We start from the raw sequence: 19,200 nt of genomic DNA, 5'->3' as shown, positions 1-19,200 counted from the left end.
GCATTTTATTTTTATTTTTATTTCCTCCTCCTTACCCAACTTTTTGAAAAATCTCCCGTAAATCTAAAGATAAAAAAACTCTGGCCTAAAGTTGAAATTCTTAATGATTAAGTCTAATAATAATGACTGCCTAGCTGCAGTTTCACTGGCTTTAAATGTAGATTGTATTGTAATATGTAATGGTTCTTATAATGTATGACTCAATAATAAGAGCCATATATTTTACATGTAACATTGTAAAGAAGCTTCAAACAAGCCAATCAGAGTATTACATGCACTCTATGAATGTTATTGGTGTTTAGATCGGATTAATTAATTTGGCCTTGATCCAATACTTAATGATCGTAATTACCCAAGTTTCAACCATACATGTTGTATAATATAAGTCGGTTATATTTCATGCATTACCAAACTAAACAACCTTCTTCCAATGGTCTTTGTCGCTCCCTTAGAATAAATGGACTTAACTAGAGATTGCTTTTTCGAAAAAGCGCATGTCTCCCCCATTGTGTGGTCGTAGGTGAGAAATAATCAATGATGGATCCCAAAATCAATAGGGGCCATCAACTAGTCATGACTAACTGGCATACCAAGTATGAAGTTCCTGGGTGTAAACGTTCTTGAGTTATTGAGCAGAAACCGGTTCTTCACCTCAATGTCAGTGACCTTGACCTTTGACCAACTGATTGCAAAATCAACTAGACATCATGACCAACCTCACTTCAAAGTTTGGTGAACCTAGATCAAAGCATTCTCCTGATATTGCACGGAAATATTTTTTTACATTAGAGGTCACAGCGACGTTGACCTTTGACCTTGTGACCCCCCAAAACATAGGAGTTTTCTAAACCTCATGATCAACCTCCCTACCAAGTTTGGTGAACCTAGGTCAAACCATTCTCAAGATATTGAGCGGAAATGTTTTTTACATTGGGGGTCGCCGCGACCTTGACCTTTGACCTAGTGACCCCAAAAACAATAGGGATCTTCTACACCTCATGACCAACCTCCCTACCAAGTTTGGTGAACCTAGGTCAAACCGTTCTCAAGATTTTGAGCAGAAATGTTTTTTATATTGGGGGTCGCCGCGACCTTGACCTTTGACCTAGTGACCCCAAAAACAATAGGGATCCTCTACACCTCACGACCAACCTCCCTACCAAGTTTGGTGAACCTAGGTCAAACCATTCTCAAGATATTGAGCGGAAATGTTTTTTACATTGGGGGTCGCCGCGACCTTGACCTTTGACCTAGTGACCCCAAAAACAATAGGGATCCTCTACACCTCACGACCAACCTCCCTACCAAGTTTGGTGAACCTAGGTCAAACCATTCTCAAGATATTGAGCGGAAATGTTTTTTACATTGGGGGTCGCCGCGACCTTGACCTTTGACCTAGTGACCCCAAAAACAATAGGGATCCTCTACACCTCACGACCAACCTCCCTACCAAGTTTGGTGAACCTAGGTCAAACCATTCTCAAGATATTGAGCGGAAATGTTTTTTACATTGGGGGTCGCCGCGACCTTGACCTTTGACCTAGTGACCCCAAAAACAATAGTGATCTTCTACACCTCATGACCAACCTCCCTACCAAGTTTGGTGAACCTAGGTCAAACCATTGTCAAGATATTGAGCGGAAATGTTTTTTACATTGGGGGTCGCCGCGACCTTGACCTTTGACCTAGTGACCCCAAAAACAATAGGGATCTTCTACACCTCATGACCAACCTCCCTACCAAGTTTGGTGATCCTAGGTCATGCGGTTTTCCAGTTATCGATCGGAAACGAAGTGTGACGTACGGACGGACTGACGGACTACCGGACTACCGGACTACCGGACTATCGGACTACCGGACTACCGGACTGACGGACAGGGCAAAAACAATATGTCTCCCCCAGAGAGGGGGAGACATAATTTGTGATACATTCACTAATTATACCCATACTAGATATTTAAAGATAGAATTGTTTTTCGTATCTGGATTAATAAAATCCATAAACACTTCATAGGAGAAAAATGTCGTGGTTACTATCGACCAAATATAGGTCATACTGAATGAAACTTGACTACATGTGACTATTTATGGAAACGGCATTAAATGGCGTTATCAAGACCACACATCATTGTTCGTATTGACTCACGTTCAATCCAATGTCATGGCAACCAATTTGTCAATATCCTATTACATTTTGTCAGAATGACTTTGTATTTACATAAAGATTAGATGAAATGAACCTTTGTATTTATATCTATGTAGTCATTAAGAGTATTCATCTTATCAAGAATTAATTTTTTTACGCAAGATTAACAGCTGTCAATGCTTAAAAGACCAAGGTCAAAATTAATTAAATGTCGTCTATTTTTAATTATGGGGAATAACAGTACACCCGAATGGAAATTGACTCGAAATAATTAATTTGTTTTCATTAAAAAGCTTAATACACAAAAATCATGGAATGGCTAGAAATAGTCAGTAGTTCTTACAAAGATTATTTATAAAGATGATTATTTATTTTTCAATCAGATTAAATGATTTTTCTTTCAAATTCCAAAGATTTTTCTTGCGTAACTACAATTTTAAAAGAACAATATATAAACAAATTCACTGAATAGTCACATATTTATTCCAAACCCTTCAATTCACCTTCTTGTGTCCATTAATAGCGGCGTCATGGAGGGGGGTGTCATTTTCCAACCCCTGGACGTTCACATTGGCGCCCGCTTTCAAGAGTTGCTTAGCAACCGAGAACCAGCCTCGATTACTTGCTTCGTGTAAGGGCGTCCAGCCTGAAAAGAAGACAAAAAGTTGAAAATATTTGACAGAAATGAACCATAGGAATAGCCAATGAAAAAAAAAGTTTTTAAGCAATTCTTAAGCAAAACATGTGGGGGGTTTTGTAAAATTTTATACAATGCACATACCAACTTCAACTGTCATAGAATCTGGATGGACGAAATGAAGAATTTGAGCTTTTTACCAGTCTTAGACCCACATGAGATGTATCATACAAAACCAGTGAAAAAATATAATTAATATAAATGAACTTACCAGCGAAAAAAAAAAAAATATATATATAATTCATATTAATGATTTAACCAGCGAAAAACTAGAGCTATCACTGAATGTGATTAATACCCCCGAACACCGCCTCTCATTATGATTTATCATTGTATGAAGTTTTATGAAATTCCATTTAGTAGTTTTCAAGTTACTGTCCGGACAAAAGTTTGACAAAAAAAAAAACCACAGAAAAAGGCAATAACTCTGTAATTTGCTAAAATAGTGTAACGATTCATGAATACACTGAACTCCTTCTCATTGTGCTGTACCATTGTATAAAGTTTTATTGCATTCCATCCGGTAGTTTTCAAGTTATGCTCCGGACAAGAAAAAAGTAACAAAGGGCAATAACACTGTAATTGGCTGAAATAGAATTGCGGTTCCTGTACACTGCACCTTCTCTCATTATGATCTATCACTGTATCAAGTTTTATTAAATTCCATCCAATAGTTTTCAAGTTATGCTCCGGACAAGAAACAGTAATAAAGGTCAGTAACTCTGTAATTGGCAATAATAGAATTGCAGTTCCTGTACACTGAACTCCCTCTCATTAAGATCTATCACTGTATCAAGTTTTATTAAATTCCATCCAATAGTTTTCAAATTATGCTCTGGACAAGAAAAAGTAACAAAGGACAGTTACTCTGTAATTGGCTGAAATAGAATTGCGGTTCCTGTACACTGCACTTCCTCTCATTATGATCTATCACTGTATGAAGTTTTATTAAATTCCATCCAATAGTTTTCAAGTTATGCTCCGGACAAGAAAAAGTAACAAAGGGCAGTAACTCTGTAATTAGCTGAAATAGAATGCGGTTCCTGTACACTGCACTCCCTCTCAATATGATCTATCACTGTATGAAGTTTTATTAAATTCCATCCTATAGTTTTCAAGTAATGCTCCGGACAAGAAAAAGTAACAAAGGGCAGTAACTCTGTAATTAGCTGAAATAGAATTGCGGTTCCTGTACACTGCACTCCCTCTCATTATGATATATCACTGTATGATTTTTTTTTAAATTCCATCCAACAGTTCTCAAGTTATGCTCCGGACAAGAAAAAAGTAACAAAGGACAGTAACTCTGTAATTAGCTGAAAAAGAGTTATGTTCTTGTGCACTGCACTTCCTCTCATTGTGCTTTACCATTGTATGAAGTTTTAATAAATTAATGTCTGGAAAAAAGTTTGACAGCAAAAAAACAAAACAAAGAGCAATTACTCAGTAATTAGCTAAAGTAGAGTTATGGTTCTTGAACAATGCACTTCCTCTCTTTGTGCTTTACCATTGTATAAAGTTCCAATGAATTCCATCCAGTACTTTTCAAGTTATACTCCGGACAAAAAAAAGTAACAAAGGGCAATAACTCAGTAATAAGCAAGGATAGAGCTATGGTTATTGTACACTGCACTTCCTCTCATCATGCTCTATCATTGTATGAAGTTTAATCCAATTCCATCCAGTAGTTTTTACTTATGCTCCGGACAAGGTAAATTGCAACTGACCGACAAACCGACGGACCGACCGACCACAGGGTGACTCCAATATACCCCCTTCAAACTTCGTTTGTCGGGGGTATAAAAATATAATTCATATTAATGAACTAAGCATTTATAATGGCATGATATTGTTGGTGGATTCGTGTAGACCTCGAATTTGAAATTATAAACTATTTTCTGCCAGTCAGTTTAAACACGAAGGAAACCTTTGAGTACCAGCAGTAATGTCAACTGTTCCTAACAATAACTTTCTAAAGATCGACAGAAGATGTGCCATATTAAGAAAATGAATAAAAAGAACTCAAATTTCAGAAAAGGGGAAACATTTTCAGACAAATAATGGATTGAATGAAAAAAAGAGGCAAATTAACTATACAGTTTTCGAATATGACTCGATCGTACTGCGTGTCTTTGGACTTAAATTATGTTGACAAGCAGCCCTATGCCAAAACAACCATTTCCAAGTATCTGATTAAAATAATAACCACAAGATATTTTATATGATTTAATTAGATGGTTATAAAAGCAAATGTCATGTTTATCCTGTTTATTTTTCTAAGAAATATTTGACGCATATGTTAATCAAGGGGCTGTATCAACAAAAATTCTACGATACTGGTGAAATATTTCTGAAGTACGAAATAACTCATAGGAGTCATGATAAAACAGCTGGGGCCTAAAAAAAAAATACATTTGGTTCGGGTTACCCGACCCTACCTACGGAATAGGCGCCGACCCTACCGATTTTATAGTCAGTTTGAAAAAAAAATGAAAAACTAAAAAAAAAAAAAAAAAAAAAAAAAAAACATTTCGTTTTTTTTTTAATTGCTTTTTAATATTAAGTTTAAACCTTAAATGCTTGTACAGAAGATAGCTTTAACACCATTCTCCAATGATGAAAATTATATTCTTATATAAAACCTTATAAAAAAAATAAATAAAAAAAAATAAAAAGCCTACCTACCCTACCCATTTTTTTTAAGGATGTAACCCTAACCAAACAATTTTTTTTTTTAGGCCTGGTCATTATTATGAATGTTTGCATTAATACAAGGGTCAAGTTGTGGTGACAATCATATTTGGCTAGTCTTTATATCTTTAAGTTAACTTAAACTGATCGAACTATATAGGAGCTAATCTCAACCAATAAAAAAAAAATATCGGTCAGTCTGATATAGAATTTAAACTAATTTTAACAAACTGACCTCAATATCCTCTTTGAGACTTGTTATTTACTTAAATTGGACATAATTTGAAATATTTAAACTATTGACCTAAACTGTACAATTGTGTAACATTGTAATTTATACCATAATGGTTTTTTTATTCAAAATCCAAGACAGCATGGCCACTTAATTGTCGCAAATGTTTAATTTTATAAGTGAAGAAAAACAACATAATTTTTTATATACAAACTTGTCAATGTCACATTAAATTTTAATGTTATAAGTTTCGCAATATGCCTTGAAGTTTTGGCTAAGAAAGCATACTCATAACTTGTTAAAACATTAAAATTTTATCTGTGTTTACATATTTTTAATCTGTAAACAAACTTCACTATAAAATGTTATTATTAACAATGACATTTATCATGCAGAATAAACGTTAAATAAAGCATACACGACATGACAAGTCATTTCCGTTCTATTTTTAAACACCTTCGACCAAGCATGCCCAAATATTCGGTTATTTCAAGCCCACTATATTATGAGGCTGTTAACACGATCGTATTGCAGTTCAAGATTACAAAAAAATTTGGCTAAAAAAAAGGAAATGTATATCGCTAAAACCACGATGAATACAAGAAATATGATGACTAATTATAATACACGAATACACTATTACAACTTGACAAATTTTTGTGGTGAAAATCTAACCTAAAAACTAAGACACGATTGATTTAAACTTATATCGTTGTTTACAAAAACCTTAAATTAAAACCCATATAAAATTTATTTAAGGAAGATGTTTTTGACACATGTCATAGCACTTAACAAAAGATGAAAAACATCGGACAAAAAGACAGCTTAGTAAAATTTTAGGCCTTAAAATTACCTTGGCTGTCCTGTATTAGGGTTTTTAAATGCAGTATGTGATAGCTAGTGACCTTAAACTTTGTATATTTACATCATAAAACATAGCACGCTATAATAAGCTAGGTGCAACAATTTATTTTCTTCTATAAAAAACACATCAAACTAGTTGCAAAAATTCATACTGTCAAATTTTCTTACTATACATTAACCCATTAACTAATACCCCTAGTGAACAGCTTTCAAGGTGCAAAAAAAAATGAATTGAATCTTTAAGACTTAAATACTGTGAGATAAATAATGCTTGCTTCGTCAACTACTAGAGTTATTATAATTACAGACGAGCACAAAGTGCACTTTGTATAATTACAGTCAAGAGGGTTGATCTTATTGTGGGAATACATGTATATACTGCTGTGAAAACATTAATGTCTATAGGACATGAATTATGGTGGTTCGGGCAAGCAACAAATTCAAGATTCTAACATGAGTTTGACCCTTAATTCTCATATTCAACTGCATACTGTTCTACAGAAGCGAGTGTCATAAACCGTGTATCGAAAGTGAAGGAAACCCGTACCCGCATGTGGTTATATCGCAGGTGATTGCAGGTTATAAAGAATAACAGCTTATTTTTTTCATTTTATTTTAAAGAACTTACCTAACTGTTTTGTACCATATTATCAATGACAACGTTCAATAAGCTGCGTATGTATAAGTGGTTATCATTGTAATTTATCCAAGCGCTACTTATTGCATGGTAAAGCTCTGCCTACTAGTTAACTGTTCTGTTATTGGAGTTAAGAACAATGTATATTCAAAAACAAAGAAAGCTCTTTCCAATATGGAACAAATACATGTCTACGTAATTTACTAATCACTGATTAGGATTTGTTTGACATATTCAACAGAGGTGACATTTTTGCATGTTCTATTAATCTACATTTGATTTTTTCATCCCACCATTATTATTAACAATTTTTTCGTTATAAAATCTACTTCTTCTTTTATGTCACAGTAAGGCAATCCCTGAATTTTTGTTTTTAATGATATCACTTTTAAAGAGAGATTCAACTTAGAAGCCAGAGAAAAAAATCAGGGCAAAATGAGGTCTGTTTCTGCACTAAGGGACAAGTTTTTCAAGAAAAATGACTGGAGAAATAAAATGTATCTTTATGGAAAGGTTTTTAGACAATGAGTCACATCTATATAGAACTTACATCTTATTTCATTTCTATGCAACTTATTCTTCGTTTTGTGAGGATTTTTTCATTCTGAATTAGATTTATGGAACAAATCCCTCTTTAAATTGCCCAGTTATGTTTTACATTAAGTGCTTCACATTGATTTTGAGAAAAAGTAAACTGAATCTAGCCAACATTACATAAAAGGATAAGGGGAAAAACGTCATGTCAAACAACTATAGTATAAGCCTAAGCGTTGAATTGAGTTCTTATTCTTAGAACTGCAATCGTCAAGAACTGTTAAAATTCCCACTTTGCGATAGATTGATTTGAAAAATGGTTAAAATCCTTCTCTCACGACACTGTGAAAGATAAACACAACAATAAGATTGCTTTTTTGTTCACATATGGAAAGAAAACTTTTTAAGACGCTCAAAGAAATTTACCAGCAAAATCTGCGACGTTCACGTCTGCGCCTGCTTTTATGAGCTTTTTTATAAGTTTGATGTCTCCGTTAATGGCTGCAAGGTGAATAGGCATCTCCCCACGAGCGTTCCGCTTGAATACTTTCTTGTCCAGACTCGATTTTTTCACTTGCTGAATCGGCGTAGGTGACGATGGTTTGACTGGCAAGTCTGAAAGAGAAAAACTCAAGGGTAATTGCCAACATCCAATTGTTCTAGTTGTGAAAGGAGAGGGAACAAACCTATCTCTTTGATTCGAATCACTCTTTTTCAATGATTCATATGACTTTGACGATTTACTAAACATAAACATTGATTAGTTTTATCAGGGGTTAGATTTGGTTGGATGCAAAAAGCCTAAACTTTACGTAAGAGTCCAGGGTGCTTGGGTGGACAAGGGGACTTGGGGAGTACAAGGCGGTGCCTTGGTTGGGGTCACTTTTAGCTCCTGGATGTGAAGTATTTAAGAGCCTGTGTACTTAATCTGTAGTAGATTTTAAGACAACATACTCAAAAACAATGGAAGTTTCACACTCCCTGTTTGATCCAAATTCATTTTATTTTCTTTGATAAGAATCATGCTAAATAGAAACCAGTAATAACTTCGTATATGAAAACGTCACAAAAAGGTGTGGATGGTTGAACTCAAATTTAGGACATATTTTATGAAAGCTGGACATCCTTTTCGCGGATACTGCCAGGTGCCTCTAGATTCAAACAGATGATATTGTGATTCATACAATCTTTGTAGCACTATTCTGGTGCAAAATATCAGCAAAAAGGACTGTAAACCGTCACATTTTCTCACCCATAAAGATTGGTTTTAATTTGAAAAGGTACATTTTGTCACACTAAGAGCATTAAAAAGACACTGTTTGATTATTTTTTTTTTTTATATAGACTAGAGTCTAGACATGAAAAGTTACGAGTCCATATCTAGGTTTTCCATGACTGTCTTCTTTAAGTAGACATCTAAATATGGAAACTGTAACTTTCTTACGAACAATCTTTTCAATAATGAAAGCATGCTACAATGAAGAGTGCGATTCAAACAGTTGTCATAGCTCTCGACATAATCTATGATATAATTGATAATAAAAATAAAACCCGAAACAACTTTGGTTAATAATTCTTGACAAATTAAAAGAAAAACCTCATTTATAGCTATATAAATTTGTAGATATTATTATTTAATTAATTTTGACATGTCTCTTATTCACTGAAGTATAGTATGTCATAAAGATGATCTCTTTTCAAGCTAATTCAAGGAGCTAATTTTCAAAACTGGGTTTATTTTCGGAAGATAAACCTAAAAACAAACACCAGTCATAAAAGTTCCACACATTAAAACAAATGATATTTTATTTTCTAGGAATACAATATTGGGAAATTGTCTTAAAAGTCTTTCAGTGTCGTTTTTATGTCTTGTGCTGAATAATATCAAATTCGGCAATAAAGTTCATTACAGAAGCAAGATGGTAAATTATTGGGTGTAATAAAATACAGATGAAATCCTGGTATGACATCTAGTATTTCTTTTATTTTACGAATAGCTAGGGCAACCAATAATATTTTTAAAATAAGTTTCACTGTGCCTTTTCAATTTGGAAAAATAAGTATGATAAAATCCAAAATTATAGTTCATACACTACCTAGCATTTTTGAGAGCATTGCCCTAAACTCGGATGATTTTTTTTAGGCCTAATATAAATTATGTTTCTGCATCATGACTCGTCGGAAAAATCTACATAACCCTATAAAGTCTGAATACACGAGCAGCGAATTTGGGAGTCTTCATAGACAGCTCATTACGACATTGTCTGCCAGTGAACGCCATTAACGAGCATCGAAATTATAGCTTTCAATGCCTTTTACCCCCGTAAGCGCCTTTATTTCCACAAAGACAAGTCCGAAAATAGGCTTCTAAATTGCTGGCGGTCAATAGAATATGGGCTGCTTACGAATATTCATGTAACGCAATACACAAATGCAGATTTAGTTTAAGTTAATGGCAGGATTTGGTTTTTGAGGGTTCAAGGCGGATTGAAAATGACTGGGTGCTGCAGAAAAAGGAAAGGGTGCTGAGGTACAAAAGGGCGCATTGTAGGGCAGTGAATCATTAAAGCATATGAATTTGAAACTGTTAGAAATTGTGCTTGAAAAAATTTTGAAGTAATATTAGTTTTCAACCACCAATTATGTACAAAATTATTTGAATTCGTAATCATACTTTTTTAATCTTTGACTATCTTAGGCATTTAATTCTTTGAAGGCTGGAGGGTGCACATGCTGGTCTGCATGCGGGCGAAAGGGTGCTTCCCAAGAAGGACAGGGTGCAGCACCGTCCCATAACCCCCTTGCTAAAACCCAAGGTTTTTATTTGCCATCGTACAAAAGGGGTTTATGGGAAGTGAAACAATGAACAATGTCAAACAGTTTCATAGACAAAACTCTCTGATATCATGTTGAGATTGCTATGTAATTTAGCCATGTTAACTGAGTGCAACCAATTTTCATGAAAATTACCTTCGTTATGAAGTGCAAAGTAATTATTGTACCTATTTTTGCATTTTTTCCCCGGATATAATTGTCCTCCAATTTCTTGCTCACACAATTGATGAAAATAAACACTTGCTTCGTTATTATTAAGCTAAGAGAAAATTACAGTAATGACTACAGGGAAATCGCTATGGACTTATGTCGTCGTCGTGCGAGCTTTGATTAAATAACCTCATTAGGAAATAAACAAATCTTAGTCCTAACCTATTTAGTAGACAATGTAAGACATTTTCTACATTAGCTCTTCTTTAAATAGAATTATAATGGTCAAGATGAATATCATGATAAGTTCAAGGTCAAAGATGTATAAGGTTCAAAATGGATTCAGGTCAAGGTCATAATGGAATGGAATAGGAGGATCTTTTTGTGAAGACTGCCAGCAGGGCACTTTAACCAGGAATGGAGCAGACACCCTAGCCCTTTGGGAGGGGAAAAAACAAGTTTTCTGCAGTTTTTGGAAGTACTATTTCCAACATTCAAGGAAAAATAGAGTATAATATCAATAAAACAGTAAATATATTACTCAGAAAGAAAGAAAGGGGGGGGGGGGACAGGGTCTGCCCCTTGGGGAAGTAGCAGGGTATTGTCTACAGCAAAACAACATAAAAAGGGCCTGGCCAGTGAACTACATAGCATCTATATACCCATAAGCCAGTGGCTAGTGAAATTTCTGTTGGACTTCAATTTGTTAGATTAAGAGACATCCAGTTATTTGATGACTTAAATGCCCATGAAATCTATCAGACAAAGACATAATGGCACCATTTTTTTGCAAATCAGATATCAGACTCTGTAAATGGTATCTAGGGAAACATTGAATCGATTCTTCTGAACAATGTTCAAGTTAACAACCGTGTTAAAGTCATCATTGTTAACTTTAAAAACAAAACTACTCTCACAGTTTTAAGAATTCTTTTGTGAGCTGCAGTATTGTTGATTATTCTAAAGTGTGTTCAAGTTAACAACAGTGTTAACTTCATTGTTGTTAACTTAAAAACTTCTCTGAAAGATTTAAGGTAATTCACTTGTGATCTGCATTATTCTAAATAAGATTTGAGACAACTGTCTTGGCTGTATTTGTTTGAATAAAATTTATGTACTCATTAAAACATATTTCACGTAGAAAAAGTTACAACCATGAAGTTAACAACATTGTGAACTTCAACAAGGTTATGAACAATCAGCCCACTGATTGCAAAAAAAACACAACAGAATATTTTCTACTTAATATACAAAAATGTTTCCGAGCTGTTAAAACACCCACCTTGCGTTGATTCATCTGACATCTTCATAATCATCGCGAGCTGCTGACGTTCAGACAGGGGGACACCACGAGAGCCACCGCCCGGTGTTTTCTGGCTGGCAACAAGGGGAGATGACTCACAACTTATACTTCCTCGTTTACGCTTGTTAGGGGTCTTTTTATCTGTATTAAAGGATAACATATTTAAGGTCATTCCAAAGAAATATACACAAATAGACACAAACTAAGATGATTATATAATTTATATGCTTCATTTATTTATACTATTAAATTCATTCTTCAACCAAATAAGTAAGTTTAGTGAGGTAAAGAATGGTTAAATAGTATAAGTGTTCGAATCTCATCCCAGAGGTTTTGGGCTTGATCCCCAACAAGGGTACTTTCCCATTGCCTCTTTAAAAGGACACCAGTGCTGGGTAAAACCCATGGACTAAACAGTGTTTCTATAAGCTACCTGTCACATTCAAGATAAAAGAAACTAAGAAACATTATTATTATTATTATTATTTTAAAACTTAAAACAAGGTAGTATGTCACTGAAAATTTTTTATGCTGTACGTAGATTGTCTTAATTACGCCAGGGATCGGTCAGGTCATGAATTTAAAACTCTTCACAAAAAAAGAAGTCAAAACATATCGGAACAAAAGCCCCCTTAAGACACAGAATTTGAAGTTGTCTGGCATGGAAACCTTTCCATTGCATTGTGATCTTTACAATTAATGAATTTTGAAGATCAAAATGTCAATTTGATTCTTTTTGTGTTTTAAAAAAACGTTCAAAAATCATTATCTTCCCAAATGCATTAGTCAACTCTTCATTGAAATAATCACTATATTCTCTTAAGCTGACGGAAATGCTATAAAATCCGAGCCATGTTTTATTCACATGAATGATTCAAACACGAGTCTTGCTTCATGTTATAAATGAAACCAACATGGCATGTGAGAATTACAGCGGATTGCATGAATGAGATCACTTTTTAAGCACCATTATAATGTACACGACATCACCAACTGTGATAACCACTTATGTTTCTGATAGGTTGTCAGAGGTTGGAAGCCACGATCTGCAAAGACTGTCATTTTTGGTCGATCACGTGTTTGGGAAAATAAATTGTTTTCGAAGATCATTTTGTTTGGGCATATTGTTTGTCGAAGAAACAGCTTTTTAAGTGAAAACACTTTGCTGACAAATTTGGTCGTGGATAGTTTTTCATGCCTTTAATCAATATGCTCCAGCGTCTTCTAAATCATTAAAATTTTGCACCTAATTAAATTACCGTAAATGTCCTATTTAATGCGCTACCCTAATAGGCGTGCCAGGGGTCTTTTGGATAGCCTATTTTCTGATTCCGTGACAATAACAATGAACTCCAAAAAAAAGCAATTTATTACATTGAAAATCATTCCATTTTTTAGAGAACCTGCTGACATCTTGCATTTACTGAAAAACCATTCCCAATTGCACACAATGACAGTCGCAATGAAATTACCAAAATTTGTGTATTGATGCATTGAAGCCAATTGTGTTCAGAGGACCATTTCATTGATTTACACAGCAGTTTATGCTTAAAGCTGCTACTGATCGTTATTTCATGTTTTAGATTTGGTGGATTTTAAAAATCTGCTGAATGGGGAAAGATCTTTCTTTTTTAGCATACAGGGTTCCAAAAAAGGCTAGCGCTCTGCGCAATTAATACAACATATATTGTAAACATAAAACATCGCAACTAACCATTGTCCTTGTGTGGGGAGGGTGGGGACAGAGTCTTGATTTTAGGCCCTTGCCCTTGAGGTGGGGACGTTCTAACAAGGGTAATAGTCCCTTAACTTTATAACTAATTATACAAACTAAGAATGCCGTTAACTCACCAACATCCTCGTGTGATGGGGAGGATGAGGATAGGAGCTTTCGTTTTATGCCCTTGTCCTTCAGGTGGGGGTGTTCTAACAAGGGAAACAGTCCTTTAACTTTGCTAAGAACACTATAAACTTACCGTCATCATCGTGTGATGGGGAGGGTGGGGACAGGAGCTTCCGTTTTATGCCCTTGTCCTCGGGTTGTGGTGTTCTGACAAGGAAAGGCTTCTCCTGAAATCACATAACAAAATTAATAACATTTGTGTCATTATTCCATTTTTCCTTTACAACTTTGACCAAAAAAAGTTTTGTATTGAGAGGGTTCTTTTAAAATTTAAAACCATATGCACATTTTCGTGTGATCTGTTTTAATTAAAACCAGAAACACACACTTCAAATGTATGGAAAATAGGTCTGAAACATTGCTTTCTTTGCTACAACCGATTTTTTTCATTCTACTATTATGTAATTATTTTCTCACCACGCAACTTAGGAAGGATTTTTTTCTCCTTTTTTTCCTTATTTTTACCCTCTAATTCCAGGATAGCATATAGAGTCTGAAAGATCCTTATCCCTCATTGCGAGACTTAAAAGCTTAGTGGGTTTTTTTTTACCTTTTCTGTCCATAATGTGTCTGGGTTCCATAACTCAATATCACCATTAAATCAGTGAAATCTGAGAAACTCAAATACAAAACTCAAACAACAGAACACGCTTACATATACACTTAGTGTTTATGCACATGTCTCAACAAACGAGATCATCGATAGGATTCAGATTTAATAATTGAGAAACATTTAACTGACAAATTTCCTTTTAGTCCGGCTTAATTAAGTTTTTTAGAAGCTTGCATGTGCACAAGCTAATTGATATACATGTAAGCATTCACAAGGCATTTTGTGAGGCATTTCGCACTTAACACTTAAAAAACTTTTGGGACTTTTGGTCTCTAAACAATTAAATCTCCTGAGGCAGCAAACACTCTATACTTAATTGTTTAAAATACCAAAAAATAAACACCATTTATTACATAGCAACTTAACAATTTATAAAAATAGTATATAAATGTTATATATTATGCAATTGAAATCATTTCAGGAACAATGATATTTTGATGACTTTCCTTGACCAAAGGTTGACCTAGTGACATTTTACCACTATATTTCAAATACTTTAAAACATGATAGTATAAAGTTTTTATGATAATATTCAACATCATCCTTTCAGATTATAAAATACGCTTAAATGTCACGACAAAAATTAGTGTTTTATGACATGGGGATGCGCAGGTGGCATTTCAACTTTGTCAAAATTAATAGCCTTTTTTTTTGAGATCCAACTTCACTAAGGGCTTAAAGCTGCACTCTCATAGATTGACAGTTTTTACTTTTTTGTTGTTTTTGTCTCAAAATTAGCCGATTTTAGCATCAATGCCTTCATTTTAGTCATAAAACATCAATTTTTTAACGCAAAAGAAAACACTGTGATCTGACCACTTGCCGGCAGTCTTATATCAATGGTTTCAAGACATTAACACAAAAATTTGCTCATTCTGAGGCAAAAATAAAAAATGTTGTCAAACAGTAAATATGTAAGAGTGCAGCTTTAAGCCCCTGTTTTTTGTAAATGGTTACATAATTCAGATTTTTGGGAAATGCTCAGGACTTCAGGAGTTACATATGCGGTACACTACCATGGGAAAACCCCTATACACATAGTAACTGCGCTATACTTTGCTGTGTTTACCTTGGGCCATTTGGCTACCAAAAGCTCATTAACATGAATAAATAAAGACGCAGTTTTATTGGTTCGGCAAAGTACCAATCCAGATTCACATAAACATATATTCATTTTTTTCTTCACATTTTCCCAAAATTACTTTTATAAATGGCCTCAGGTTGTTACTGGTTCATAAATAAATGATATGTTTTTGATTCAATAATGTTAATGCAGCGCAGTCATGTTCAGTCATGTCATTTATGTGCTGTGTAAGTTACATAATGGATGATTATTAAATTTTAAAGTGCATTCCACTAGCAGTATTATCGCCTAGCGCGCCCCTTCCAACAATTTGGATCTTTTATGCCAATATCGAAGTAAATACCATGACGTCATACACCAGAATCATGGACATGGTTTATATGCCAGAATGTACTTTTTTTGACTAAAAACAACTTTGAGATTATGCAGTGGTGGAAATTAGCACAAGCCCACAAGCCCTGCACTGGTAAAATGTCTTCCGGGCTTGCTCAAATTCTGAATTTTATATAGCAGGGCTTGTTAAATAAATTGATGCCAAGCAATAGTATAAGAATTCGGTCTTGTTCATCCAAAAGTCTAATTTCGATGACTGTTATGTCCTGAAACTGCCATTAAATCATTAAACCATGTATTTTTGGTTTTGTGGGAAGGGGGTCAGTACTTCCTTAGTTGGGCCCGAACATGCGCCCCCCTACAACTTCAATTCCTGGATCCCCCTTTGTAATTTCGTACATTTGTACAATAGGAATTAATTTTATCAATGTAAATGAATGACCATCAGAAATTAAGAATTTATACAGACAAACCCAGCAGCTTAAATTATTCTTCCATAAAATTGCCGCCCTTTTTGCAATTTTAAGGTGGCCCCGCAGTGCCGGTGGTTTTGTCTTCGTGCCAAAAATACAGGGGAATGGGCCTTACATAGGGTCCCTGAGGTGTGGTTGCCTTTGACAGTGATTTTCCAGCAGTTCATCCTTGCAGGACAGAGATTTTACCCAGGCTTGGCTGGACAGAAAGTCAAAGTACCCGCTATTCCCCGGACCTAGGGGGGGGGGGGATTACAATTGACTGGTGCATAACATGCACCAGATAAGGTTAAGGTTTCAGCATGGTATTAAAAACGGCTAGGGGCTAAAAAGGGGGACAGAATGCTTCGGGAGAAAAGGGCTGATTGGAAAAGATTTTGAGCATAATTAATTTGACAGGATTTTCACGGAATTATGTTTAATTAAAATAAATTCTTAAGCCAAATATGTACAGTTTGTTATGTATTTATAATCTTAATCATTTTATACTATTAAGTCAAATTTAGGATGCTAATGTTGGTCTCCATTAGGGTAGAATTAAAGGGTGCTACGAAAAAAGGACAGGATGCAGCTGACCCTAATCTGTAACTTAAGCTAAAACTCTATTTAGGTCACCAAAACAAACAAACATTAAAATGGATGTTTTGAACATCAGCGATGAAAGGCCGTCCCATAAAACTTGATCTGCCCTGTAAGGTCATGATTGCAGTAAAAAATCCTCCATGTATAAACTACCTAACTGAACAAGGTTCAAAATGTGGTGTACAATGACATGACTCAGTCTTATTTGACCCAATTTTAAGCGTTTACATGTCGTTTGCAGCTGAAGTTATGGTTGAAGGTTGTTTATAATACAGTCAAAACCTAGTGTTTGCTTGATATCAAAGAGAGGCGGTCAAAATACTTGAGCCTCGTGAATATCGAGCCAAGCCAGAATGCTTACATAGAGTGAAAACAAATCGCTCCTTAACAATTGGTTTGAGCCAACAAGGAAACCAAGCCCTTCAAAGAAATCAAGCTAAGCAATCGAGCCAACGGGTTTCGACTGGAGTGTATTTAAAAAAATTTTTTTTGAAGCAACACAGTTCAATTTGTGTAACTACACATATTAACAATCTTTCACTTTTAGTGGTCTACATTTTATTGGGTAAACTACCTACTAAATGGGCCAGGCACTGTTTATATCTAATGTTTCACCTGATTGAATGTAATAAGGGCTAACTGCTGATTTACTGAAATAAATGTATTGGAAAAGTTGAGAAATACTGCCTTCTCATTGGACAAAATAAAATGTTGACCACTAAAATCTATGAGGGCTTACATCACCAATCAAAATACAATCAACAAACAAAGTATATTTGTTTGGATTTACTTTAGCTATATTAAAAACACTTTTCATTCATTTTCATATCTCTGTGAAAACCATATTAATACATGAATGAACATTGAAATAACATCATTAAATATTAACGACTTTCAATTATAAGCGGATAGCTAGTTCTTTTCTTACACAGAATTATAGAAATGAAAAGGTCTTTCAAAACTATTTCACGACAAAGCAAGGCGTACAAAAGGCCACAAGTTATTTTTGAATAGAACACAGTTAAAACGTAAAGAAATGAAAACCCAGAAACCATACTTTTATGACCAAAACTCAGCGAAAATTTTCATACAATATAAAACATATCATTAAACCATGAAAAGAAACAGCTGTATCCATTGAGGGATGGAAAATGGAGACCATTTGTTTATGACAGGGGTGCGAACAGTATGTGACAATAACGTGCGTATTATTTCAGGATTTTTAGTATAACTCCGAGCCAGTCTCATGACCGACAATCGTCATGTTTGTCGCCCTCGCAGTTTGAAAGCTCTCTCGATCTCAATGGCCCGGTCAATATTTGCAACAATGATTCGACGCAGGTGAGACGGACGACATTGAAGCCAGGAAAAATCAATAGACCAAAAAGGGGATTTTCTTTAGCACAACCTGTCAACTTGAAATGCTTTAACATTAGATTAACGTGACAGCTACAATAGCGCTGAGTGCATGGAGTTGTATGGTTTTTCATATCCTGTGTGATGCACATCTGCAGAGAATTAGCAAGCTTTCCTGCATATCAGCATTTTATTCGTAAAACCATGCATCTGGGGGCCGTTTCAATTAAGAACTTTAGTCGTGACTTTAATCATCTTAAAACAGTATAAAAACATCACAAATGGCAGTATATCATATTTTTTCTATCCTCCACTCTGTGTTCATGTTCAAATTGCTGGTTAATTAATAAGTTTAATTTACACAAACATGAATGAAAATAATGAAACAAATTTGGATTTGATACGTAAAATCGACTTAGATCTTGATTGAAATGATTAACCAATGTAACAGGTTTTTTTCTCCACTTTTTATGAAATAGGGGCATGGCTCTTTGGTAAATGTGATATTAGCTTTGTTTTGGTAAAAAGGGGAGAAGTACTATCATTGAATTTATATAATGTTCAACTTGTTTTCAAACCATTTATTTAATAAACCTATTGACTTATTCATATATGGTACATTATTTCTACATTTATGCTGAATAAAAGGGGATCTTTTTACCGTGGGTAGTGGAAAAATATACACTTTTGAGGAGGGGAATGGGGCCAAATTTTGGCACAAAAAGAGCCAATTTATACACAATGGATTCAATAAAGGTCTTTAAAAT

At 34.7% G+C, this 19,200-nt stretch overlaps 1 protein-coding gene across 3 annotated transcripts in view; it reads right to left on the bottom strand.

Annotated features, from left to right (window-relative positions):
* The window catches only part of LOC128242792 (ankyrin repeat domain-containing protein 12-like), a 73,688-nt gene that overhangs the window by 33,663 nt on the left and 20,825 nt on the right, over positions 1 to 19,200 (bottom strand). For all 3 annotated transcript variants that reach the window (XM_052960121.1, XM_052960118.1, XM_052960119.1), the window contains exons 3-6: positions 14,066 to 14,159; positions 12,069 to 12,230; positions 8,228 to 8,416; positions 2,650 to 2,792 (exon numbers count right to left, since the gene is read on the bottom strand). In XM_052960121.1, the coding sequence (XP_052816081.1) occupies positions 2,650 to 2,792; positions 8,228 to 8,416; positions 12,069 to 12,230; positions 14,066 to 14,159 (588 nt within the window). The remainder of the gene's footprint in view (positions 1 to 2,649; positions 2,793 to 8,227; positions 8,417 to 12,068; positions 12,231 to 14,065; positions 14,160 to 19,200) is intronic.

This window comes from Mya arenaria, chromosome 8 (genome assembly GCF_026914265.1).
Source record: "Mya arenaria isolate MELC-2E11 chromosome 8, ASM2691426v1".
Lineage (NCBI taxonomy): Eukaryota > Metazoa > Mollusca > Bivalvia > Myida > Myidae > Mya > Mya arenaria.
This window is presented reverse-complemented; position numbering and strand designations above follow the sequence as displayed.